This window comes from Callithrix jacchus, chromosome 16 (assembly GCF_049354715.1).
Source record: "Callithrix jacchus isolate 240 chromosome 16, calJac240_pri, whole genome shotgun sequence".
NCBI classification, from domain to species: domain Eukaryota; kingdom Metazoa; phylum Chordata; class Mammalia; order Primates; family Cebidae; genus Callithrix; species Callithrix jacchus.
Genome location: NC_133517.1, coordinates 87,522,846 through 87,549,142, shown reverse-complemented (window position 1 = coordinate 87,549,142; position 26,297 = coordinate 87,522,846). Strand labels below are relative to the sequence as shown.

At 38.3% G+C, this 26,297-nt stretch overlaps 1 protein-coding gene and 1 long non-coding RNA gene across 2 annotated transcripts in view; one reads left to right on the top strand and one right to left on the bottom strand.

Moving 5' to 3' along the window:
• Window positions 1–16,552, top strand: part of PKHD1L1 (PKHD1 like 1) — a 156,959-nt gene extending 140,407 nt beyond the window's left edge. The window contains exons 74-78 of the mRNA XM_002807647.6: window positions 1,015–1,166; window positions 1,569–1,715; window positions 2,058–2,211; window positions 13,008–13,274; window positions 16,286–16,552. Of these exons, the coding sequence (XP_002807693.5) occupies window positions 1,015–1,166; window positions 1,569–1,715; window positions 2,058–2,211; window positions 13,008–13,274; window positions 16,286–16,296 (731 nt within the window). The 3' untranslated portion in view covers window positions 16,297–16,552. The remainder of the gene's footprint in view (window positions 1–1,014; window positions 1,167–1,568; window positions 1,716–2,057; window positions 2,212–13,007; window positions 13,275–16,285) is intronic.
• LOC128929826 (uncharacterized) lies at window positions 3,027–13,169 on the bottom strand. Its single transcript, XR_008476989.2, has 3 exons — window positions 13,035–13,169; window positions 9,391–9,437; window positions 3,027–3,165 (listed from the first exon to the last, which is right to left on the bottom strand). It is a non-coding gene; the product is annotated as an uncharacterized LOC128929826 (long non-coding RNA).
• Window positions 16,553–26,297: the final 9,745 nt, after the last annotated feature.

Genomic DNA, 26,297 nt, shown 5'->3' with positions numbered 1-26,297 from the left:
GGACTGTGGAGTTCACAGTGTCATGTCAGACCTGCTGGCCCAAGATGTTACCTCCTTCTTCCTGATCACTGTGAGCTTTATGGCTTACCTTTAATGGAAGAAACTCAGTGATTTGAGTCCTCAAGGCATGATTCTGGATATAGAAAGTACAAGGGGTTAGCAAGGCCTGCAATACACCAAAATATTATCCTGGCTTACAGTCGTTTCTTAAAATACCAGTCTGACTCCACAGAGCCAGTATAACAGTGGTTTTAAATAATCCTACAGATGTGGCTTTAACTAGGATTTTAACAGCAGGGAAAGAGAGAGTTAGAAATTGATAATGGATTAGATGTGGTACAGTAGAGAGTTGAAGGAGCAAGGATTTAGCAAAACTACCAGACTTCTGAGAAAAGGAATATGATGCATCAGGGTATCACTTTTTAAGGTAAGGACTAATAGAGGGGCAGAAGGTTTAAGAGGAAATCCCACAACTGCCATGCTAGAAAAAGGGAACAGAAACTATACGTAATGTTAAAAGTAACTGAAAATTGTCAAATGTCCAAAGCAAATAACAACTGGTTAGTAATTCAGTAACTTTAGCAACTATTAATACATACTCATAATATGATAGATTCTAACTCTCCTTCCATTCCAAAATTAACACTCTATTTTTTAAAATGACACATGATAGAAATGCATGATAATGCTACATTGGTAAACAAAGATTGACTTGAGAAAGCCTCATAAATTTAGAGACATATATTCTTCCACTATGTTTTCATTCATTTTTCTTGTATCTGTTTTATCTACCTTTGTTTTTCATTTAATTCAAACTTAAAATATATTCTCTTGAGTTATTCATTTTCCCATCCTCATTAACATGACTTGTGTTTTGCTCAGGTAAGATTAGAAAGCCTTAGACTCCCATAATGTGATGGAGCAATGCAAAGAAAGCTAAAGTGAAAAACTCTCATGTGTTCTCACAATTCTATATTTTTATAATCCAAATGTCATAATACTGTTTCCCCACAGGTCAGATGCAATTATCTGAACTCCAGGAAATTGCTGGTTCTCTTGGACAAGCTGTAATATTAGGAAAAATCAGTAGCATCCTTGGATTTAATATTTCTTCCATGTCTATTACTAATCCCCTCCCCAGCCCAAGTGATTCTGGCTGGATTAAGGTAAGAAAATGCAAATAGAAAAAAATGCATTTTTTTTGCTACTTAAAATATCATTACTTATTTCTTCTTTTAACTCTCTGTTTCTATTTCAAGACAATAATTTGGAAGGCATGTCTTTATTATTTATTGTTGACTGTTTATAGGCTCACTAAAATGATTAGTTCTCTGAACAAAGGAGCATATCTTCCAAAAATTGTGTATTCATTCCAAATTTGCCTTTTTTCATAGTTATATAATGCTTCATAAATTTAATTGAGGAAATATTGTAATTATATTAATTTTACATATTGAGCATATTTTAATATAAAGAATAAATATATTACACTCAGCCTGGCTAAAATGAGTTTGCTGCTGAGTGTAGTTTATCATGTAGAAATTGGTTCATCACTTGTCCATTCACAGGTAACTGCCCAGCCAGTTGAAAGGTCTGCATTTCCTGTTCACCACGTTGCCTTCGTGTCCTCACTCTCAGTGATCACTCAGCCGGTGGCAGCACAGCCGGGACAGCCGTTTCCTCAGCAGCCTTCGGTAAAGGCAACAGATTCTGATGTAAGTCATAACTCAAAATATTACTTAAGTGAAGGAATTAAGCTATAAATTCTGGAGGATGAGCCAATTTCATTTATCCTGGTGTGCTGGCCACCTAAGGATCACACAGCCCCTTTAGAAGTTGGACTAATATCTAAAGAGACCAGCTTGTACTGTCTTAAAATGTTCATGTTAAATGAACTTCTGCTGCTGCTCAGATTTATGAACTTTTTATGTCGAATAAGGAGCTTCTTCAGATTTTCAATTTATAATGACACACTTTTGAAAATAAAGTTTTGCATATATTTTTAAAAGAGTGGAAATGAGGCAATTGTTATAATTCTTTCCTTTTTTTTTTTAAAGGGTAACTGTGTATCAGTTGGAATTACTGCACTAACTTTGAGGGCCATACTCAAGGACTCCAATAATAACCAAGTCAGTGGCCTTAGTGGAAATACAACAATTCCATTTAGCAGCTGTTGGGCCAACTACACAGATCTTACTCCCCTTAGAACAGGTGTGTGCACTATTTTGGATCTTCACATATATACCCATAAATAGAGATAATTATAATGTTCTTTTGATGAACAAAGCATTCTATAGAACTCTGGTCAATAAATTATAGAAATCAGAATGCTATATTTTTCCTTGTTTCAGAAAATATTTAATCTAGCTTAAAGTAGATTTAATGGCTGGGCCTGTAATCCTAGCCTATAATCTTAGCACTTTAGGAGGCTGAGGAGGGTGGATGATGAGGTCAGGAGATCGATAACATCCTGGCCAAGATGGTGAAACACAGTTTCTACTAAAAATACAAAAATACCCGTGCATGGTGGCATGCACCTGTAGTCCCAGCTACTCAGGAGGCTGAGGCAGGAGAATCACTTGAACCCAGGAGGCTGAGGTTGCAGTGAGCCAAGATTGCATCACTGCACTCCAGCCTGGGCATCAGAGCGAGACTCTGTCCCACCACCGAAAAAAGATTTAATATGTGAAATAAATAGAAATTAAACAATTAAGGAAATCGGAATTATGTCATGATTTATGTTATCCATTTGCATACTTTTCTAAATTTGCTCACTAAAGATGTATTACATTTATAGTAAGAAAAATTAACATGGATTTTCTCTTTTTTCCTTCTTTTTTTTAATTTTACTTTAAGTTCTGGGGTACATGTGCAGATCTTGCAGGATTGTTACATAGGTATACACAGCCATGGTGGTTTGCTGCCTCCATCCCCCCATCACCTACATTAGGTATTTCTCCTGTTATCCCCCCGATCTCCCCACTTCCTGCTATCCCTCCCCGAACCTCCTAACCCCCAACAGACCCCAGTGTGTGATGCTCCCCTTCGTGTGTCCATGTGTTCTCATCGTGCAACACCCACTTATGAGTAAGAACATGTGGTGTTTGGTTTTCTGTTCTTGTGTCAGTTTGCTGAGAATGATGGTTTCCAGATTCATCCATGTTCCTGCAAAAGACATGAAGTCATCCTTTTTTATGACTGCATAGTATTTTACAGTGTAAATATGCCACATTTTCTTTATCCAGTCTATCTTTAATGGGCATTTGGGTTGGTTCCAAGTCTTTGCTATTGTAAACAGTGCCACAATGAACGTACGTGTGCATGTGTCTTTATAATAGAATGATTTATAATCCTTTGGATGTATACCAATAATGGGATTACTGGGTCAAATGAAATTTCTATTTCTAGATCCTTGAGGAATTGCCACACTGTTTCCAACAGTGGTTGAACTAATTTACACTCCCACCAACAGTGTAAAAGCATTCCTATTCTCCACATTCTCTCCAGCATCTGTTGTCTCCAGATTTTTTATGATCACCATTCTAACTGGTGTGAGATGGTATTTCAACGTGGTTTTGATTTGCATTTCTCTAATGACCAGTGATGATGAGCATTTTTTCATATGTTTGTTGGCCACATAGATGTCTTCTTTTGAAACGTGTCTGTTCATATCTTTCACCCACTTTTTGATGGGGTTGTTTTTTTCTTGAATATTTGTTTTAATTCTTTGTAGATTCTGGATATTAGCCCTTTGTCAGATGTGTAGCTTGCAAAAATTTTTCTCATTCTGTTGATTCCCAGTTCACTCTGACATTTGTTTCTTTTGCTGTGCATAAGCTCTTTAGTTTAATTAGATCCCATTTGTCTATTTTAACTTTTGTTGCCATTGCTTTTGGTGTTTTAGTCATGAAGTCCTTGCCTATGCCTATGTTCTGAATGGTATTGCCTAGGTTTTCTTCTAAGGTTTCTATGGTATTAGCTCTTATGTTTAAATCTTTAATCCATCCGGAGTTAATTTTTGTATAAGGTGTAAGGAAGGGGTCCAGTTTCAGCTTTCTGCACATTGCTAGCCAGGTTTCCCAACACCATTTATCAAACAGGGAATCCTTTCCCCTTTGCTTGTTTTTGTCAGGTTTGTCAAAGATCAGATGGTTGTAGTTATGTGTGTTACTTCTGAGGCCTGAGTTCTGTTCAATTGGTCTATATCTCTGTTTTGGTACCAGTACCATGCTGTTTTTATTACTGTAGCCTTGTAGTATAGTTTGAAGTCAGGTAGTGTGATGCCTCCAGCTTTGTTCTTTTTGCTTAGGATTGTTTTGGCTATGTGGGCTCTCTTTTGGTTCCATATGAAGTTTAAGATGTTTTTTTCCAGTTATGTGAAGAAGGTCAATGGTAGTTTGATGGGGCTAGCATTGAATCTATAAATTACTTTGGCCAGTATGGCCATTTTCACGGTATTGATTCTTCCTAACCATGAGCATGGAATGTTTTTCCATCTGTTTATGTCCTCTCTAATTTCCTTGAGCAGTGGTTTGTAGTTCTCATTGAAGAGGTCCTTCACATCCTTTGTTAGTTGTATTCCTAGGTATTTTATTCTCTTTGTAGCAATTGTGAATGGGAGTTTGGTCATGATTTGGCTCTCTGTTTATTTGTTACTGGTGTATATAGGAATGCTTGTGATTTTTGCACATTGATTTTGTATCCTAAGACTCTGCTGAAGTTGCTTATCGGCTTAAGGATATTTTGGGCTGAGATGATGGGGTCTTGTAAATATACAATCATGTCATTTGCAAATAGAGACAATTTGACTTCCTGTTTTCCTATTGAGTACCCTTTATTTCTTTTTCTTGCCTGATTGCTCTGGCTAGAACTTCCAATACTATGTTGAATAGGAATGGTGAGAGTGGGCAGCCTTGCCTAGTACCAGTTTTCAAAGGGAATGCTTCTAGTTTTTGCCCATTCAGTATGATATTGGCTGTTGGTTTGTAATAAATAGATTTTATTTTGTTGAGATATGTTCCATCAATACCTAGTTTATTAAGAGTTTTTAGCATAAAGTACTGTTGAATTTTGTCAAAGGCCCTCTCTGCATCTATTGAGATAATCATGTATTTTTTTCTTCAGTTCTGTTTATGTGATTGATTACGTTTATAGATTTGAATATGTTGAACCAGGCTTGTATCCCCAGGATGAAACCTACTTGATTGTGATGGATAAGCTTTTTGATGTGCTGTTGCATTTGGTCTTCCAATATTTTATTGAAGATTTCTGCATAGATATTCCTCATGGATATTGGCCTGAAATTTTCTTTTATAGTTATATCTCTGCCAGGTTTTGGTATCAGTATGATGTTGTTCTCATAAAATGAGCTAGGAAGGATTCCCTTTTCTTAATTGTTTGGAATAATTTCAGAAGGAATGGTACCAGCTTCTCTTTGTACATCTGGTAGAATTTAGCTGTGAGCCCTTCTGGACCTGGACATTTTTTGGTTGGTAGGCTATTAATTGCTGCCTCTATTTCAGATCTGGTTATTGGTCTATTCAGGGATTCAGTTTCTTCCTGATTTAGTCTTGGGAGGGTGTAAATGTCCAAGAATTTATCCATTTTTTCTAGATTTACTGGTTTATGTGCATAGAGTTGTTTGTAGTAATCTCTGATGGTAGTTTGTATTTCTGTGGAATTGGTGGTGATATCCCCTTTATCATTTTTTATTGCATCTATTTGATTCTTATCTGTTTTCTTTTTTATTAGTCTGGCTAGTGGTCTATTTTGTTGATCTTTTCAAAAAACCAGCTCCTGGATTTATTGGATTTTTTTGAAGTGATTTTTGTGTCTCTGTCTCCTTCATTTCTGCTCTGATCTTAGTTATTTCTTTTCTTCTGCTGGCTTTTGAATTTGTTTGATCTAGCTCCTCTAGCTCTTTTAATTTTGACAATAGGGTGTAGATTTTAGATCTTTCCTTGCTTATCATATGGGCATTTAGTGCTATAAATTTCCCTCTGAACACTGCTTTAAATGTGTCCCAGAGATTCTGATATGTTGTGTCTTTGTTTTCACTGGTTTCCAAGAACATGTTTATTTCTGCCTTCATTTCATTATTTATCCAGTAGTCCTTCAGGAGCAGGTTGTTCAGTTGCGCAATTTTGAGTGAGTTTCTTAATCCTGAGTTCTAATTTGATTGCACTGTGGTCTGAGAGACTGGTTATTATGATTTCTGCTCTTTTGCATTTGCTGAGAAGTGATTTACTTCCAATTATGTGGTCAATTTTAGAGTAAGTGTGATGTGGTGCTGAGAAGAATGTATATTCTGTGGATTTGGGGTGGAGAGTTCTTTAGATGTCTGTTAGGTCTGCTTGGTCCAGATTTGAGTTCAAGTCCTGGATATCCTTGTTAATTTTCTGTCTTGTTGATCTGTCTAATATTGACAGTGTAGTGTTAAAGTCTCCCACTATTATTGTGTGGGAGTCTAAGTCTCTTTGTAGGTCATTAAGAACTTGCTTTATGTATCTGGGTGCTCCTGTATTGGATGTGTATATATTTAAGATAGTTAGCTCTTCTTGTTGCATTGATCCTTTTACTATTATGTCATGCCCTTGTCTCTTTTGATCTTTGTTGGTTTAAAGTCTGTTTTATCAGAGAGTAGTATTGCAACCCTTGCTGGTTTTGGTTCTCCATTTGCTTGGCAAATCTTTCTTCATCCTTTTATTTTTAGTCTGTGTGTGTCTTTGCACATGAGATAGGTCTCCTGAATACAGCACACCGATGGGTCTTGACTTTTTGTCCAATTTGCCAGTCTGTGTCTTTTGATTGGGGCATTTAGCCCATTTACATTTAAGGTTAATATTGTTATGTATGAATTTGATCCTGCCATTTTGATACTAGCTGGTTTCTTTGCCCATTAGTTGACACAGTTTCTTCATTAAGTTGATGGTCTTTACCATTTAGTATGTTTTTGCAGTGGCTGATACTGGTTGTTTCTTTCTATGTTTAGTGCTCCCTTCAGGAGATCTTGCAAGGCAGGCTTGGTGGTGACAAAATCTCTCAGCAACTGCTTGTCTGTAAAGGATTTTGTTCCTCCTTCACTTATGAAGCTTAGTTTGGCTGGATGTAAAATTCTGGGTTGAAAATTCTTGTCTTTAAGGATGTTGAATATTGGCCCCCACTCTCTTCTGGCTTGTAGGGTTTCTGCCAGGAGATCCACTGTGGGTCTGACGTGATTCCCTTTGTGGGTAACCCGATCTTTCTCTCTGGCTGCCCTTAGCATTTTTTCCTCCATTTCGACTCTGGTGAATCTGATGACTATGTGCCTTGGAGTTGCTCTTCTTGAAGAATATCTTTGTGGTGTTCTCTGTATTTCCTGTATTTGAATGTTGGCCTGCCTTGCTAGGTTGGGGAAATTCTCCAGGATAATATCCTGAAGAGTTTTCCAGCTTGGATTCATTCTCCCCATCATATTCAGGTACACCAATCAAATGTAGATTAGGTCTTTTCACATAATCCCATCTTTCTTGGAGGCTTTGTTTCTTTCTTTTCACTCTTCTTTCTCTAATCTTGCCTTCTCATTTTATTTCATTGAGTTGATCTTCAATCTCTGGTATCCTTTCTTCTGCTTGATTGATTTGGCTATTGAAACCTGTGTATGCTTCATGAAGTTCTCATGCTGTTTTTTTCAGCTCTATCAAATTGTTTATGTTCTTCTGTAAACCGGTTATTCTAGTTAGCATTTCATCTAACCTTTTTTCAAGGTTCTTAGTTTCTCTGCATTGGGTTAAAACATGTTCCTTTAGTTCAGAGGCGTTTGTTATTACCCATCTTCTGAAGCCTGCTTCTGTCAATTCGTCAAACTCATTTTCCATCCAGTTTTGTTTCCTTGCTGGCAAGGAGTTGTGATTCCTTGGAGGAGAAGAGGTGTTCTGGTTTTTGGTGATTTCATCCTTTTTGTGCTGGTTTCTTCCCATCCTCATGGATTTACCTACCTTTGGTCTTTGAAGTTGGTGACTTTCAGATGGCGTCTCTGAGTGGACATCCTTTCTGTTGATATTGAAGCTGTTTATTTCTATTTTTTAGTTTTCCTTCTAACAGTCAGGTCCATCTGCTGCAGGACTGCTGGAGGTCCACTCCAGACTCTGATTGCCTGGGAATCACCCATGTGGGCTGCAGTACAGTAAAGGCTGCTGCCTGTTCCTGCTTCTGGTATCTTCATCCCAGAAGAGTACCCACCAGATGTCAGGCAGAGCTCTCCTTTATGAGGTGCCTCTTTGGATATATGGGGATCAGGGAGCCACTTGAGGAGGCAGTCTGCCCTTTATCTAAGCTCCAGTGCTGTGCTGGGAGCTCTGTTGTTCTGTCCAGAGCTGCTGTGCAGGAATGTTTAAATCTGCTGCTGCAGAACTCACAAACACCTCCTTTCCCAGGTGCTCTGGCCCGGGAAGGTGGGGCTTTATTTATAAGTCCCTGACGTGCTGCTGCCTTTTTTCAAAGATGCCTTGCCCAGCAAGGAGGGTGTCTAGTCACAGTCTGCCTGCTGGGGTGTTGCTGAGCTGCTGGGACCCAGCTGCTGTGTAAACTTCCTTGGTGTTTTGTTTACATAGGTAAAGTTAGAACTGCCTCAGTAATGGCAGACTGCCTCAGTAATGGCAGAATGCCTTGGTAATGGTGGACTGCCTCGGTAATGGCGGACTGCCTCGGTAATGGCGGATACCCTTCCCCTTACAGAGCAACCATCCCCTGTCAATCTCAAACTGCTGTGCTGGCTGTGAAACTCAAGCCAGTGCATTTCAAATTGCTGGTCTTCATTGGGGTGGGATCCACTGAGCCAGATCACCTGACTCTCTGCTTTCAGTCCCCTCTTTTTCAGGTGAATGGGCAGCTCTGTCTCCCAGGTGTTCCAGGTGGCAGTTAAAACAGCTGCCCATATTTGTGTGGGTTTTTGTGCTGGAAACCCATGGCACCGGCTGAAACAGTCATCCTGGAAACGTGCAGCACTTGTCCGCTGGCAGGTGGGAGTCTCCTGGTCTGCGGGCCATAAAGACCACAGGAGAAGTACAGTATCTGATCTGGAGTGCCAGGGTAGCTGGAAAAGCCCTCAATGACCTCTGTTGGTTAGGAGGGGGATCCTCCAGTTTGCTGCACTTCCTGTGTGAGGGAGCACCCCACCCTGTCTCAGCTTGCCGTCCTTGGGTACACCCACTGTCCAGCCAGTCCCATTGAGATGCACCTAGTACCTTGGTTGGGAATGTGGAGATCACTCGCCCTTTGTGTTGCTCTCACTGGGAACTGCGCTTTGGAGCTGCTCCTATTTGGCCATCTTGGCCACACCCCCCTCTTTTTTTTAACGTATAGATTTTCAGATTCAATAAAAGAAAAAGTAGGCTCATATAACTTTGATACCTTAAGGAGGAGTTCAGAGTTGGGCTAGAAAGTTGACTGTAGTCTTTCTGAAAGCCAAGGCAAAAGAGAAAATGAGTATTATCATAATTTGTAGTACCCATCGAATAAACAGACCAGTCGCTGTGGAAAATTAATAATATTCTCTGAGAATAGAACTAATGTCTCCTGTAACTTCTCAGAAAGTGTGCACAATTAATCTGTAGTAAGTGATATTGTCATCATAGGTGCAGTAAATACAGCCATGACTGCTACAATGTTGTTTTTTAAACACTATCTTCATATAGGTTGATGACACGACTCCGATTGGTAAAAACCATCCTACTAGGGCCTGAATGATATATTCCAAACAGATCTCTCTTGGTGATGTAGAGTATCTAATGGAATGAAATGGATAAACTGCTTACATTTGAGAATGGCCTCCATTGTTGTATGTTCCAACCTCGGGCCCATTTAAGACAGTTAGGGGCCTTATCTTCTGAAAAGCCTATGTAGAGGCACCCCCATCAATTTTTTCCCGATTGTTTTGTTTCTCCATGCTTTGGTAGTGCCCTATACAAGATATGTCCAGTCTGCCTACTGGGCAGCAATATCTCAGCCTGATGTTTGATAATTAAATGACAATGAGTTTAGTGTTGTGCTCCTAGATAAGTGTCTAGTGTTCCACTGCTTTCTGGTTAAGAGCAGAGCTAACTTCTTTTAACTATCAGCCCAAATGGAATGTTTTTATGGGAAATGAGACACCTGACAAGAACCCTACTGAAAGGATGTTTGCTTACCTCCTAATGAGGGTGGACCCAATAAGTGCCCAGTGGCAAAGACCCAATCTTGTGACCAAGATCTTCAGACTACAATGTTTTAAAAGTACCCAGGATCATTGGAGCACAAAAACACTAAAATAGGTTTCAGCATTTTACTGTGTCAACAAAATAATTAAAGCACTTTTCTTTTATATATTAAGTTTTTTGTTGTTGTTGTTGTTAATCAATGAGAGCCTGTTATGTTGCTCAGGTTGGCCTTGAACTCATAGCCTCGCCTCCTCAAGCGCCAGGACAACTGGCCAGAGCCACCGTGGCTCCCCTTATACATTAAGTTTTCTTTCAGAAATCTTGGAGTGTGTATCTCACTTGCTATGGAAAAGCACCAGTGCTCTTTACCTGTTCCTTCCTTCCTTCCTTCCTTCCTTCCTTCCTCCCTCCCTCCCTCCCTCCCTCCCTCCCTCCTTGCATTCCTCCCTCCCTCCCTCTCTCACTCCCTCTCTTCCTCCCTCCCTCCTTTCCTTTCTTCTTCCCTCCCTCCCTTCCTCCCTTTCTGGAGTGTCTATTTCACTTGCTATGGAAAAGAATGAGTGCTCATCACCTGTCCATCCTTCCATCCTTCCTTCCTTCCTCCCTCCCTCCCTCCTTGCCTTTCTCTTTCCCTCCTTCCCTCTCTCCCTCCCTCCCTCCTTGTCTTTCTCTTCCCACCCTGCCTCTCTCCCTCCCTCTTTCCCTCTATCCCTCCCTCTCTGTCTTTCTCTTCCCTCCCTGCCTCTCTCCCTTCCTCTTTCCCTTCCTCCCTCCCTCTCTCCCTCCCATCTTGCCTTTCTCTTTCCCTCCCTCCCTCTCTCCCTCCCTCCCCACTCTTCACCCCTCCCTCCTTCCCTTCCTCTCTCCCTCCCCCACTCTGTCCTCTTTCTTACCATCTCCTTCTCCCCTTCCCACTCCCTCCCTTCCTCTCTCCCTTCCCACTGTGTCCTCTCTCTTACCATCTCCTTCTCCCCTCCCCTCTTCTTCTCCCTCTCCCCTTTTCTTCATCAAGTGTGGCATCTCAGTTCCCTGGTTATGTACAATAAGGAAAGTCAAGTATAGTCATCTCTTCATTATTTTTAAATCAATTAGTTTGTAGATTAACCACAGTAAAATTATAATAACAATAAAGCATTAGTGAGAAAATTAACAGAACGTCTTTCACTGACTCTTTCTAGCAGGTTACCCTCACAGTCACTGCACTGAAGGAAATCCCCTTGCTGATCAGACTGCAACCTGACAGAATAGCACCCCTCTTCTTCATATAGCTACATAACGAGCAAAGCTGGGTACTTGGATAGAGGAGATATGGGTTGTGGTTTCTAACACAGAAAATAATGATGGAAGAATTGGGTGAGAAACAGTTGCTTAAAGAGGGTATTGCTAAAAGACTTTGGGACATAATTTGTTTAGCATCCTATGTAATATTTAGTGTTTGTTTCAGTTTCTATTGCTATGTAACAAACCATCCTTAAATCTAATAATTTAAAACCATTTGATTTGCTCACAATTGTGTGGCTCAGAAATTTGGGCCGGGATGGCTCATCTCTGTTCGACAACATCGGGAGCTTCAACTGTGAATTTCTATTAGCTAGGGCTGGCTAAGATGGCTTTATTGAGGTTATATCTCCATGGACCTGATTCTGGATTTTGGCTGGGTTCTTCAGTTCTTCTCTATGTGGTCTTTCCATAAGGCTAGCTTGGGCTTCTTCACAGTACTTCCGGAGGAGAAAATCAAAAGGACTACCCTAAATAATTTGCTCATCAAAAAAATTAATAAAAAAATTCACCTGCCACAAAATTCAGATTTTTTAATGCAAAAAGAAAAAAAAATTTAATACACCATTGTCAGGAATTGTCAGTGACAGAAAATTCTATAGAACAGTGCCTATATATCCTGAAAGTTATATAACGACTTGCTATTGTTCACGAAACCACAGACATGATCAAGATCTAATTATATTCTCTTCCAAAAAAAAACAGAAATGACTTTTTGGAAACAAATAATAGAAAACAGACGAGTAAAAACTTACAGGGCTGTACAAGTATTAGAAAAACCATTCTTTAAGGTGACTACTATTAATGATAACAGTAGACCCAAAAGAAATAATAGCAAGGAAAATATGTTGGTTGTCTCATATTAAAAACTCTGGGAAGATTTAACCTGGAGTTTAAGTAATATTTGGATGGGCTCTTTAAGTTTTTTACATTCTAAACACAAGTAACAATGTTTCTAAAATGTCTACCTGAAGTAATGAGAAAGGGTTACAGTCTTGTAATACAAAAATAGCATCTAACTTCAAACAAATGTGAAAGATGGTAGAAGTTTTTTGAATCTGAGTAGAGGGCATAATTTTTTGCTGCATTATTCTTTCAACCCTTTTCGTGTTTGAAATTTTTCAAAATAAAAAGTTCAGTATCCATCCCCACCTCCCCCAACTGAGACTGATGCTTCCACTCCTAGGTCAAGTCTGAAAGGATGAAACAGATTCAACACCTTCACCTCTCTTCCCTATTGTCCCTCATTTTCATTTCCAACAGCCTTTGCCCAGTCCTGGGCACTAGGAAGGGGCCCTAAGAAGCAGGTATTGCTGCTGCAGAAAGAAAATCTACCCAGCTTCCACACTGTTCAGTTAATGGGCAGATTGAACTCATCTAACTCTGAGATCCTGTCTACACTTGCCTGCACTTAAACTAATTTATTTGACTCAACTTTCAAAAATATTTCATTAGAATCTAAATAGTGTTTTTTTCAGTCAATGAAAACCAAATTACAACTGTTTGAAAACAAGTAAAAAAAAAATCAAACACTATGATGCTTTTTTTTCCCAGGTAAAAATTATAAGATTGAATTCATACTGGATAATGTTGTTCGCGTAGAATCCAGAACTTTCAGCCTGCAGGCAGAGTCTGTTTCTAGCAGCAGTGGCAGCAGTAGCAGTAGCAGCAGCAGTGGCGGCGGCAGCAGCAGCAACAGCAAAGCATCAACTGTGGGCACATCTGCTCAGATAATGACTGCAGTAATTAGCTGTCTGATTGGAAGAATGTGGCTCTTGGAAATATTTATGGCTGCAGTTTCGACTGTGAATATAACTTTAAGTAAGTAGAGTTCATTAAGATAATATTTCTCCACATATTGAAGTACCAGTGCTTACTGGATAAAGGCTGTGTGCACAGCTCCTATGCATGGTATTACTGTGGGGACAAAGAGAAGGTAACAGCCTCAATGGCAGAGACAAGACAACCTATAGAAAGTGTTATTTGCTACATGTTGGTCTCTAAGAATGTGGTGAAACAAGGCTGGGAATGGTGGCTCACACCTGTAATCCCAGCATTTTGGGAGACTGAGGCAGGTGAAACACCTGAGATCAGGAGTTGGAGACCAGGATAGCCAACATGACAAAACCCTGACTCTACTAAAAATAAAAAAATATTAGCCAGGCATGGGGGTGAACTGTAATCCCAGCTGCTCAGCAGGCTGAGGCAGGAGAATTGCTTGAGCCCAGGAGCTGGAGGCTGCAGTGAACCGAGATCCCACCACTGCACTCCAGCCTGGGTGACAGAGTGAGACTCTATCTTAAAAATAATACATACATACATAAATACATACATACATACATACATACATACATATATACATACAGTGGCAAAGTAAAAGTGCAGGTCATGTCAGAACTCTTTTTGAATTGCAGGATGCAGATTCTTAGCTTGCATTGATTAGGCAGTAAAGTGATCACTTAGCTGAAAAGTCCAGAAGTTGTCTGGTTTCTCAAACAGTTGGATCTAAGGACTCAAATGGTATCTTCCAGAACCTCTGTCTCTTTTTTAATCAGCTCCACTCTCTTTGGTGTTAGCTTCACTCCCAGGCTCACTCTTCATCACCCCAAATCCTCATTACAAAGGTATCCACTATCATCCTCTACCAGCCCCTCAGCCAATGCAGATATAGCCAACCTCTTTCCCAACAGTTCAGCTAAAGCCCCAAAGCTATGTCATTGACCTGGCTTGGGCCACATACCCATTCCTGAACCAATCACTGTGGCCCTAGCATTCTAATTAGCTTGACCTTAGTCACGTGGGGTAAGGTACTGAGAATGGTGAAAGTGTAGTTTCACTAAGGAAAATAAAGATGCTAGTAATAGCGGAAGTGATAGGCAGACAGAGACACTGAATATTAGAGAAATTAATAAAAAGGAGCGGTTCCTATATGATTAGAGATAATTGCACATGTCATTGCATTATCAACACATGAAAGTCAGGATTGTATAAAATATATAAGATTTGGAGAGGGAGGGAAAAGGCACTCGAGAACAGGGACATGATAGGAGCAAAGAAAAAATGGCAGTGGAATAAATCATCTTCAGTTATACATGCTTAGCACAGAATTCCTCATCATCTCCTTCAAACATACTTCTCCAGCTTCCCCATCTCAGTTAATGCCAGTGCCATTTTCGCCTCCATATTGCTGTTAGATTTAGGTTACATAATGCTAACAGTAATGTCAAATCCTCAACTATTTCTCACTACATGAAAAAAACTTAACCAACATCAAAGGCTTTGAAACTAGATTTGAAGACTGTCTCCTTGTACCAAATCATTTCCAGTAAGAATTCTCTCCATCCTACATATTCCCTATGTCTATACCTAGGCTGTTTGCCTCTACTCACCAAGGTCACCTCTCCTAGCATCCTTCCAGGTCTTGCTCAAATGCCACCTCATTCTTCCTTCCCACTCTACATTTAATTCTCCTCTCCCTTTGTATCCAAGTGTACTTCGTGTTTGTACTATTATTACAGTCCTTTCTATAGTGCACTTGTATTAAGCTTATATTCAAATCTATCTTCCTCACCAAATTGTGAGCACTTAGAAGACTGTATACCTTACATATTATAAGTACTAAAAATATGGTTTAATTGATTTTAAATCCTGAAAGTGAAAGTTAAGTCTGTACCTCTGACTTAAGGGGAGATGTTGAGTAGGGGTATTGTAAGCAAATTGTAAAGAGCTTTGTTTGTAATTCATTTAATGAGGAGAGTTTCTGACAGGTTAGTGAAAAAAAAATCACGTAAGAGATACTGTATAATAAAGTCAACGAATTTGAGGTGGGGTAACAATTTAGAAAACTACTAAAGCATATTGAACAATGAAAGCCAATACTAGATTTTAAATTTAAATATAAAGGATGAGGGGACATAGTAAGGCTGGGTCTTGAAGTGACAAAACAATCTGGAGGTTGAAACAAACCAGAGGGGTCTTTCTTAGAAAGACAGAGAACAAGAAGGAGGAAATCCTTTCTTATTTCCTAATGGCAGAAATTAACTGGAGTCCAGTGGTCAAGGAAGAATCATGGTTTGCAGAGACCTTGTCTTGGCCTCTTACAGCTGATGATAGATGGGGTTTTATGTTATTTTTATACCAATTTTCTTGTCTCCAGAATAGTAATAAAAGTAAGGCCAGTTGTTTATTTTATAATAGGATGACAAATATTTCTTTATTTCTTCACAGAAGCATTAAAATATAAGGTCTAATTGGCTAAATATTGCTCAATATATATTTGTGCATTTTGCATTGCCTCATTAAGTGCAAAAGTCTTTATTGACTTTCATCCTGCTTACTCCTGACAACTCTGGTACTTTACCAAATTAATATAATTCTATTTTCAAATAATTAGTAAATCATATAGCTCCTAAGTTTTTCCAGGACCTTTTCCAAATAAAAAGACTAACCGATGTCTTCTTTTTTCCTACTAAAGTACCATTTTTCAATTAAGATATAATTTAAACACCATTAATGAATTAAAATGCTGGATTCTTTATAACTTTGCATTCTGAACTAACAATATACTACTTTTAAGAGAATCATGAAATTTCACCAAATAAAAGACCTTATATTTTAAATGTGAAAAATAAAAAATCTTGTATAAGCATCAGAATCTATAAATTTCTACCAAAAAAACCCATTACTGGTTCTAACATTAAGTGAGTAAACTTTGAAATACTGTTAACTATACCATAAAAAATGAGAAATGTTAAAATTAATGAAATATATTATAAATTATGCTGTATGCTATTACTACTTAAAAATTGTTTTGTATTGTTTTCATTTTTCAGGAAGCTACTAAAGTGCTGTTCTGAAGAATAGGCTGAAAACAAAAATATGAGAATTGCTTGATAATAGTTATTTTGTTGTGCAACAGGCAAAAGTCTATAGCATTTTCATGAAAATATACTAAAAATATTTTTATAATATATAAAATGTACTAATTAACTTTAAACACAAAAATCAGATTTCTTCAAAATATAAATTTGTTTTGATTCTTTTTATTTGTATGTTCTTATTTCATTTCAATAAACTTCCAGAAATCTGTCATTTGGAAATAGATATGACACCTCTAAGTCTAAAGACTCCTTTAAATAATGAAAGAGCTTGTCTAGTGCAGACTTAAGCTCTTTACATCAGATTGGAAGCATTTTAAGTATTTTTCTTAATACTGGGGCAGGGGGGTGGTTCTTATTTTCTCTATCCATTTATAAGGCTTTGATTTCCAACAATCTAAGCCATTCTAGTTTCTAAGGATTTTGGAAAGATGAGTTTCTTTTCACGCAATCTGAGTTGCTGTTTTTCAGATTCACAGTAATCTCAAGAATTCTAGACTGTTCTGTATTTCTGGATTTGCCAAACTCAGGCCAATATTCTAAGAAAAGTTTTCTTGTCCTGGAAATGAGCTTTTGGAACAAGTCCAAACTCCTTCTCTGACTATCCCTCTTTCCCACTCAAAACTACCACTACGAAGAGCATGACTCCCCTCAACCTCAGGCACCAGTTGAGGGTTGAGGGGTTCCCTCAACTGGTGGATGCGTATACACTGTTTACTGGATGAATGAAGCATAAAGTGTGGGGACATCAACAACAGAACAGAACAAATTTATTTTCAAGAAGATAAATTGTAGAATGCAAAGAAGCTACAGACTAATGCAGCTAAGTTAACTAAAACTCTACAACACTATTAAAAATTGCAAATTTTTACTCGGAAAATTCTAAAGGGAATACTTAATTTGACAGAACTCCCAATAAAGACATTGTAGCCTTATCCAAAGCTGGTAGATTTGGTTCTCACAAAAGTTACCTTCCAGCAAGTGACACTCAGCAAACATTTGGGACAGCTGAGAGAATTCAACAAAACCACACCTTTGTCTCTTGTATACCATCTCCTGGTACAATGCACCTCAGATCATTGTTAATCTTGCTTAGCAGAAAATGTATAAACACTTACCAAGTAGTAAAATTAAATATCTTGGTAAATGTGGCATTTCACTCATTTGAGCAGTATCTGTTAAGTGTTCTAGTAAGTAGGAAGGCTACAAGAAATAAGATGCTATGTCTTCTCTCCAAGAGTTTTCAGATATTCGGGGAAAGAGTGGAAACAGACCATTTCAATACAACATGATCACTGTCTCAGGGAGAGAGACAGGAAAGAGAGAGAGAGAGAGAGAGAGAGAGAGAGAGAGAGAGAGAGAGAGAGAGAGTTGGGTGGGGTCTGGGCGGCACAGACAATGGCACTTGCCTGGGAGAAAGAGCATCTTGTGAGGATGGAGATGGATGAGGGGCAGCTTCCAGAAGATGCCCAGGATGAATGCTGAGGATAAAGCATGGGATTCAGGAAGGCTGTCTCAGCAGAAGTATGGTGGCAAGAGTGAAGACCATCAGATAGCAAGTGCCCTGAAGGCAGGGGCTCTCCCTTAACAACACTTTTTTCCCCTGTCATCTAAAAAATTGTCTAGCACTGGTAGGGGGTACAGTTTTAACCAGACACTCAAATAGAATTTTTGGCTAAGACAAAGTACAAAAGCTGATACCAGACAAAGATGTAACACTTTTTAAATTAGGAAGCTTAAAATAGTAGGGATTTAAAGGAGGATTTTTGAAGAGCAGTTCTTTGGAAATGGCTTGTGCTGGGGATGCCCCTTTTCAAAGGGAAAGGAGTGAGGTACTAGTTCCTAACACCAAGTGGAAAGAAAAAGACTGATTAGGCTCATGGAAAACTTGAGCCTCGGTGTTCTCTGAGATTTGGGGCACTCAATGGAGTGGTGTCTGAGTCATGGCTGATGCATCTAACCAGAGAGTAGCTGGCTGAAGCAGCTGATGGTAGCCAAGTCTAGGGCTGTAGTTTAGAAGGTAACAGCAGAGCATCACCTAGAGTTTCTTGGGCAAAGGATGTGTCCCATGAATATAATGTGGGCTGTGTGTGTGTGTGTAAGAGAGAGCATGAGGTTGCTAGCAATATGGAGGGCTTATGCCTTGTTCAAGAGGGCTACCTAGAAGGGTAGTAGAAGGAAACTGGGAGAGGACCACTGGAGGCCTAGGGGCTGCAGAAAAAGTTCAAACAAATAGCTAAAATAGAAATAGTCACAATTTTAAGGGAACTGCAAGTAAGAGGTCCGTGACAAGGTGGTCTTCAAAGTATACATGAAAGTCCCTTCATGAGGAACAGTCACCACGTCCAGAGAGCATTGATACTTGATTGTACAGTACCAGGTAACAGCACTTTTATACTCCCCTCAGTTCCAACAAAACCTCTGTTCCTGAGATAGGGAGGGGGAAAGAGACCCAACATGGGCCATTTCATGCTAAGCCTTAAAAATCAGGCTTCCTAAGGCAAATCCAGTTTACTTCTCATTTCATGATAACTTCCTTTCTGTTAGAAAACTAAATTCCAAAAACTGCAATTCCAACATCTATAAAACAAGTTCCTACATTTGGGTTCTGGAAGAGATACAAAAATATTCTTCATACCAGAACACTGTAAAAGCCATAAAATTGTCCACCATCTGTATTCTTTTCTTACCTAAAGGTATAATTCAGTTCACTAGAGTTTTTTTGTCAAGATTTTTCTGTTAGTTTTTAATAAAGAAATTTTCTAATACAAGTTATGTGGCAGAAAGGATTTCTAAAAATTGCTTCTTAGCCACAGACTTTGATAAAAGTTCCTGATTTAACTGCTTTAGGTTTCTGGCTGTCTGCTTTTTAAGAACTTTCTAGAATTATCATAATACATAATTGCTTATTCCAGATAAATTACAATTTAATTACTACTTTTAAAAATGCTTGAATTATTGGAACCATGGGCAATGTGGCTTCACATATCCTTTATTCATATGCTAAGCAACTTTTATTTTTGCTTTTAAAGTTTTTGCATTTAAATAATATTTCTCTGAACATTCCTGTCTTAGAAATTGAAGTTTAAATTCTTAAAATAACTTTTATTTTAAGAAGTGGCTATCTAGCTCTTCAGCAAGTCATAGAAACCCTTTGGTTTGTTAAAACTCTTTTATCCAAGACCTGAAATGTTGAAGTAAATATATTGTTCCAATTTTAGTCAAAGAAACAGAGAATAAGAAGTTAGTAAGAATAACTTCTTGTATTTCTCATAAGTGAAATGTTTATATCTTGTACTACTGTCTCTACGCTTTCCTAAATTCCATCACCTTCCAATCATTGCAATGACTTCTAGATGGTTCATCTGTTTTTACCTCTTATCTATTATATCCAAAAGTGCTATTTAAAATACCCCTAGCACTAATAATAATAATTATCAATAATAAAGGTTTATCGCATGTTCACTACAGGCCAGACACTATGCTGTGTGCGTTTCATGGACTCTTTCCTTGCAGCAGTCCTATGAGGATAACCTTATTCCCTTTTCCAAATGAAGAAACTTGAAACATTGAAAGGTTAGGTAAAATTCCCGTTCACAGAGCTACTAATGGTAAAGTTGGGATTCAAACCCAGACAATTTAACTCCAGAGCCCAAAGTCCAACATTTAATTGCTTCCCATTTTTCCTCAAGAATGGGCAAGTGCTTCATTGTGAAGAGTGTTTAGTTCAAATTCCTGTTCAAATTTTTGGTCTATACTTTACCACTTCTATGCCCTCAGGCAAGTTCTTAGTTTTCCTTATTCTCAGTTTCTTCAACTATAAAATGTGGAAAGTGTGGTATTTGAAGACTGATGGTATCATATATATGACATGTAACACAGTGCCTAACAGGCGGTAGGTTTTCAATAAATGATAGCCACTCTTGTTTTTATTTCCATAATGTTGCCTATATCATGTCAATCCCTGGCCCAGTAAACGGTTAGGCTTCTTGTTACACTGGAACAGTGCCTGCCATGTAATAAGCACTATGTGAGTGCTAATTATGAGAATTATTGGGGTGGGCACAGGGCCACCTAGAACAAAGACAATTTCCTAGCTTCACTTGCAGTGAAAGTGATCAACTTCTGTGCAGTGGGTTACAAAAACAGACATTATCTCATGGCATATTCTAGAAACTGTCCTTAAAACATAGCTATTATGCATCCCTTTGCCCTTCCTTCACCCCTTCCTGTTTTTCCTTCTACGTGGAGCAAGATGGCTCCAGAGACCTGGAGGATAAAGGCCAGTGCCTTTTACTGCTGCATAACTTTTATTAGGAAATCCCCTTATTAAAAATCTACAGAAAAATATTGACAACATTTACAAAGAACTCAAACAGATTTACAGGAAAAAAACAAGCCCATTCAAAAATGGGCAAAGGATATGAACAGACACTTTACAAAAGAAGACATACATGAGGCCAACAAACATATGAAAAAATGCTCATCATCACTGGTCATTAGAGAGATGCAAATCAAAACCACATTCAGATACCATCTCACGCCAGTTAGAATGGCGATCATTAAAAAATCTGGAGACAACAGATGCTGGAGAGGATGTGGAGAAATAGGAACACTTTTACACTGTTGGTGGGAGTGTAAATTAGTCCAACCATTGTGGAAGACAGTGTGGCGATTCCTCAAGGCCTTGGAAATAGAAATTCCATTTGACCCAGCAATCCCATTACTGCGTATATATCCAAAGGACTATAAATTGTTCTACTATAAGGACACATGCACACGAATGTTCATTACAGCACTGTTTACAATAGCAAAAACCTGGAACCAATCCAAATGTCCGTCGATGATAGACTGGACTGGGAAAATGTGGCACATATACACCATGGAGTATTATGCAGCAATCAAAAATGATGAGTTCATGTCCTTTGTAGGGACATGGATGAATCTGGAGAACATCATTCTCAGTAAACTGACACAAGAACAGAAAATGAAATACCGCATATTCTCACTCATAGGCGGGTGATGAAAAATGAGAACACATGGACACAGGGAAGGGAGTACTACACACTGGGGTCTATTGGGGGGAATAGGGGAAGGACAGTGGGAGGGGGAGCTGGGGAGGGATAGCCTGGGGAGAAATGCCAAATGTGGGTGAAGGGGAGGAAGGCAGCAAAACACTGCTGTGTGTACCTATGCAACTATCTTGCATGTTCTGCACATGTACCCCAAAACCTAAAATGCAATAAAAAAAAATTCCAGTGGATTGAATTAAACCTTTAGGTAAGTAAAGACTTCAGATAGGTAAAAATTTTATTGCTTTCACAATGTTCTGATGTGAAGAATATTTTTATACCTCTTCCAGAACCCAGAGAGCTTAGTTCAAAGGAGTTTGGGTTCCTGGCATTGTGGTGCCCTGTACTACCATCCCTTGCTCCTTTAGGGTTTTAATATTATTTGGTAATGATCCTAATCCTAAAAGATATACCTCCTGCTTTAACCAGATGTCTGAGATGGCAAAATTTGAAAGGAACAAGAGAACAGAGAGTTCATCCTTCCTACTGCCAAAGGTGGACAATGCCAGAGTTAAAATACCACATGCATCTTTGAGTTATTACCTATACCCTCCCAAATGGAAATCCTTAAATCTTGATCTGAATCCATTATGTGTTGGGTTGGGGAACCTACTGAAACGGTTGGAGGGTCTTGCCCTTTTTCTAAGCTCATTGGTGGGCTTTTTCATCTTCCCTATGATGGCAGCAGCTTCAAGGAATGTTTAGTCTCCAGTGAAAGAAACATTAAGATTTATTCCACAATTTCCCTTCCCCAGAGAGTAGCTACAGACACACTGTATAAGACCAAACAGGAAAAGTCTGCCACAGGGGACATAGTAGGTACTTGAATACTTGGGGCAGTCTGACCAGCTACAAACCTCTTATCGCCTTATTTGCAAGTCCTAATACAGTACTGTAGTTATTATAATTCCATCATTCTGAAATTAGAAAGATGGTCATGAAAAAACCGTTCTTTCTAAGAATGCTGTTCACCCATGAATGCTGATTTTATGAGAGAAGTTTTTTGGGGGGGTTACGAGTTATGTATTCTTTCAACTCCTCTGAAGTGCTTAGCACACACTCTCCCCATGTTAAGTGTTAAATAAACTTTTTAATAAAACAATGATTAGGCAGCATGATGAAACTTTTTCTCTCCTAGCTTTTCAAGATTAAGAAATCTTTTCAAAATATTACAGAAACTGCACTTTATCCTGACTTACAGCCTTAATGTTTGAAGTAGCAGAGTATAAAATTCACACCCAGTTATAGACTGAGTAATTATGGTTGCTATGGTAATGGGCTCTGTGCCTATGAGCAAAAAAAAAAAAAATTCCTTTTGTGCAAGATATTTATGATTGTGCCTGGCTATATAGCAAGAGTATTTTCCTTTGGTTTTTCGTTACAGTAATTTATGCATTTAGGCAGATGATCATATATATATAAATTCTTAGGAAATAAAATAAATTTATTAAATTTTTCACATCAAACATTTCTAATATGATTATAATATGGATTTAATTTTCAAGTAAAAATAATCCTTAAAGGATTTAATTTCAAATAAGAACTACAGTAAAAAAAAATAGATTCCATCATGAGGAGTTAATTTTCACCATATGAAATGTACAGTACATATAGACCAACTCCTTTTAACAAGAATTTCTGGTATCCCTTAAAGGGCCATAGGTGGTTAGAGAGAGATCCCAAGACAACAGTTCAAAATTAAGAGTTTAAAAAGCAACAATCAAGACACATATGCTCCCAAGTGAATTTGAATTGATGGAAGACTAAGTTACCAGATCATTTTGATATCTAGATGTGCTGAAATGATGGACACTGAGAAGAAAGAACAGACAAAACTTGGCAACAGATCTTGTTATGAGATAAACATCCCATGAGTATTGAATAAAAGCCTGGAGAGAGAGGGGAAGGGTTGTAGGTGTGCTAGTTCTGACAGCTGCTCTTTCACCCTATGCCTTTAAAACAAAGGGAAGAAAGGAAGTAGAAGTGGGATATGGAGAGTTGATTTCTGGCTTTCCCTCCCTGTTTCCCTTTGTTAATGTATATATGTACATTAACATGTATACATGTTAATGTAAAAATGTAAACAAAGTAAACATGTCTATTTTTGGTTGCTGATGACATAAAGTTCACCTCTATTCCTTGGAAGCACTATTCCATGTTGTGAGCTAAAAGGGACTGCACTGATCTTGAAGATAATAAATGTTTGTTTCAAAGCTTTCACCAATTTATTGCTGTGTTTCCAACACATTTCCACATACGGTATAATATTTAATTTGCAAAATAAATCCATAAAGCAGGAATTATTAACCTAATTTTGCAGATGAGAAAACTGAGGCTTCAACTTGTTCAAGGTCAAAGTCATAAGGTCCATCACGCTGTAGCTCAATGAATGAGTCTCCCATTTTTACTTTTTCAATTCATGTACCAGACAGATTATGTTACAATCTACTATTTTATGTTGGTTGTTTGAATTTCAATACATTTACTGTTAGAAATAACAAAAGGCCTTAGACTGCCAGATCCTGTTCAGATCAGCTCTACTTAATTCATAATACAGATGAACTCTAAGTTTAATAACGATGCAGACATTAGCCAGAGGTATGATGTTGCTGATCCTCACTAATGAACATAAAATAAGAATTCACCTCTTCTTTTCATTTAAATTTATTTCTACTAAAAGATATGGATTATTTTTCTTGATTTCTATCCAGGCCCCTTCTGAAGGAACCTGGTTAACTCTAAATTGCTACTAAATCTTGAGTCTTCTGTATTGAGCAATAAAAGTTACTGCTAATTATAATAATAATTAGGAAAATTTTATTTAAATGCTTCATGGAAAGTTAATTTTCATTCAACAGAAAATAAATAAAAAATCTGCTTCAGACTGTTTGATTTCTCTATTAAGTGATTGACCCTAACTAGTATATGGTGATTTTGAATATTAAAAAAGAAGTTACAATTTTCCAGAATATCAAAGTTTATTATTTTGAAAGCAAGTAAAATTATTCGGTAGTAAGATTAATAAAACAATTCCTTAAAATTATCATCAGATAATCCCATGCTTTCAAATGTGTCTGCTCAAAGCTGTCACTCTACGAGCAGCAAAGCTTTGTTTTACTTGATCAAGAAATGAATGTGACTTTATGATCTGTATTCAACCATGAACAGCTGCTCATTAATAAAAAGGCATTAAAGTCCAAGTCAGAACAGCAGGTCTAAAATTGTTTGAGGAAAAAAATCCCACCCATTGGTGAAAAGCCAGGGAAATGGGTTGAGAAAGATCTCGAACTAGAGGGCTGTGTTTGCAGTCTGCTCCTACCTCCCCGGGCCAGGTCAGTTGACAAGGCTGGAGTTAGCCCCAGCTGTAGAACTCAGAACAAAGCCTATGTAGGCTTTGAAAGGGGAGAGTAAGCGGTGGGCTGGAGGCTGATAGTGTGGCAAAGGCTGATCAGAAGCTTTCAAGTGGGCAAAATGGTCTGGACACAGAGCAGGCGGAATTAACTCTATTCCACTGAGTAAAAAGAAGTTTATATACCAGGTTCTATCCCTTATCTTCCTCTCATTTGACATTTGGTGGTTACCCACCCCCACCCCACACAAGCTTTGGGCAGAGGACAGGACTTAAAGTTGCTTGTTCCCAAGAAGTCGTCCCTAAACCCAATCCCAAATTATTGACTTGTGATCCCAGTCATGGGCTTACTATTTAACAAGTAAAGAGAATTTTAAATTATTCTTTTATAGGTAATTCTAAAGTAAATTTTAAGTTTGCAGTCTTTAGTGAGCTTTGTTTTCTGTTTTGCTATTGTGTTGGGAAACAAGTACTCAGTAACTAGCTGTTTCTGGAAAATTATATACCTTTCGTTTTGTTTCATTTGGAAATGGCAAATTTAATAAAGAAAGCTGAAGAATAAAGAAAAAGAAGAAAATATCCTGGGGCATAATAAATCATTTAAAGCAACCATGTAACTCCTTAAGAAAAAAATTCAAAACATGTATATATCCAAATATAGGTTATTAGATTTGTTTCTGTTTTTATTTTATTTATTTATTTATTTTTGTTTGTTTGTTTTTTGAGACAGGTCTTGTTCTGTCTCCCAAGCTGAAGTGCAGTGGCCCAATCACAGCTCACTGGAGCCTTGGGTTCAAGCAATCCTTCCCACCTCATCCTTCTGAGTAGCTGGGACTACAGGCACGAGCCAAAAAGCTGGCTAATTTTTAAATTACTTGTAGAAACGGAGTTTCGCCCCGTTGCCTAGGCTTGTCTTAAACTCCTGGGCTCAAGTGTTCCTCCTGCCTCAGCCTCCCAAAGTGCTGGTAATACAGGCCTGTGCTACAGTGCCCAGCTAGAAAATTGGATTTTTTTAATCCAAAAAATTTTAGAAATTTTAGATTGGAATTTGGGGATTAGAATTCTAGAGCTTAAAGTTAGAGCAGGTGTTTAAGGGACTGCAAGGGGCTGCATGGCCTCTGGGAAATGCAGTTACCGGAAATGATATTGTAGTAGCGCAACAGCAGTAGTGCAGTAGTAGTAGTAATAGCCGAGATAACAACTATTATCCATGAATGTTTGCCATATGCCAGGCTCTCTGCTAAGACAGCTTTGCAAGCATTACTATTCCATGAAGTAGGCACTGTTATGGCCATTGTACTGATGAGGAAATTGGGGTGAAGAGATTAAATAATTTTATCCAACTTTACACAGAACCATTCCAGAGCACGAGTCATAAACACATCCTTCCCTTCTTGGAAATTAAATTATTAATAAAAATGTGTTGCAAAATGAAATGAGGACGGTGATGGTAGATTACCACAAGGTTAAGTGGGTAGGGGGTTGCTGGGTCAGGGTGGGAGAACAAAGGCAGTTGTAGCAACAAAAAAAAAATTTAAAGGCATAT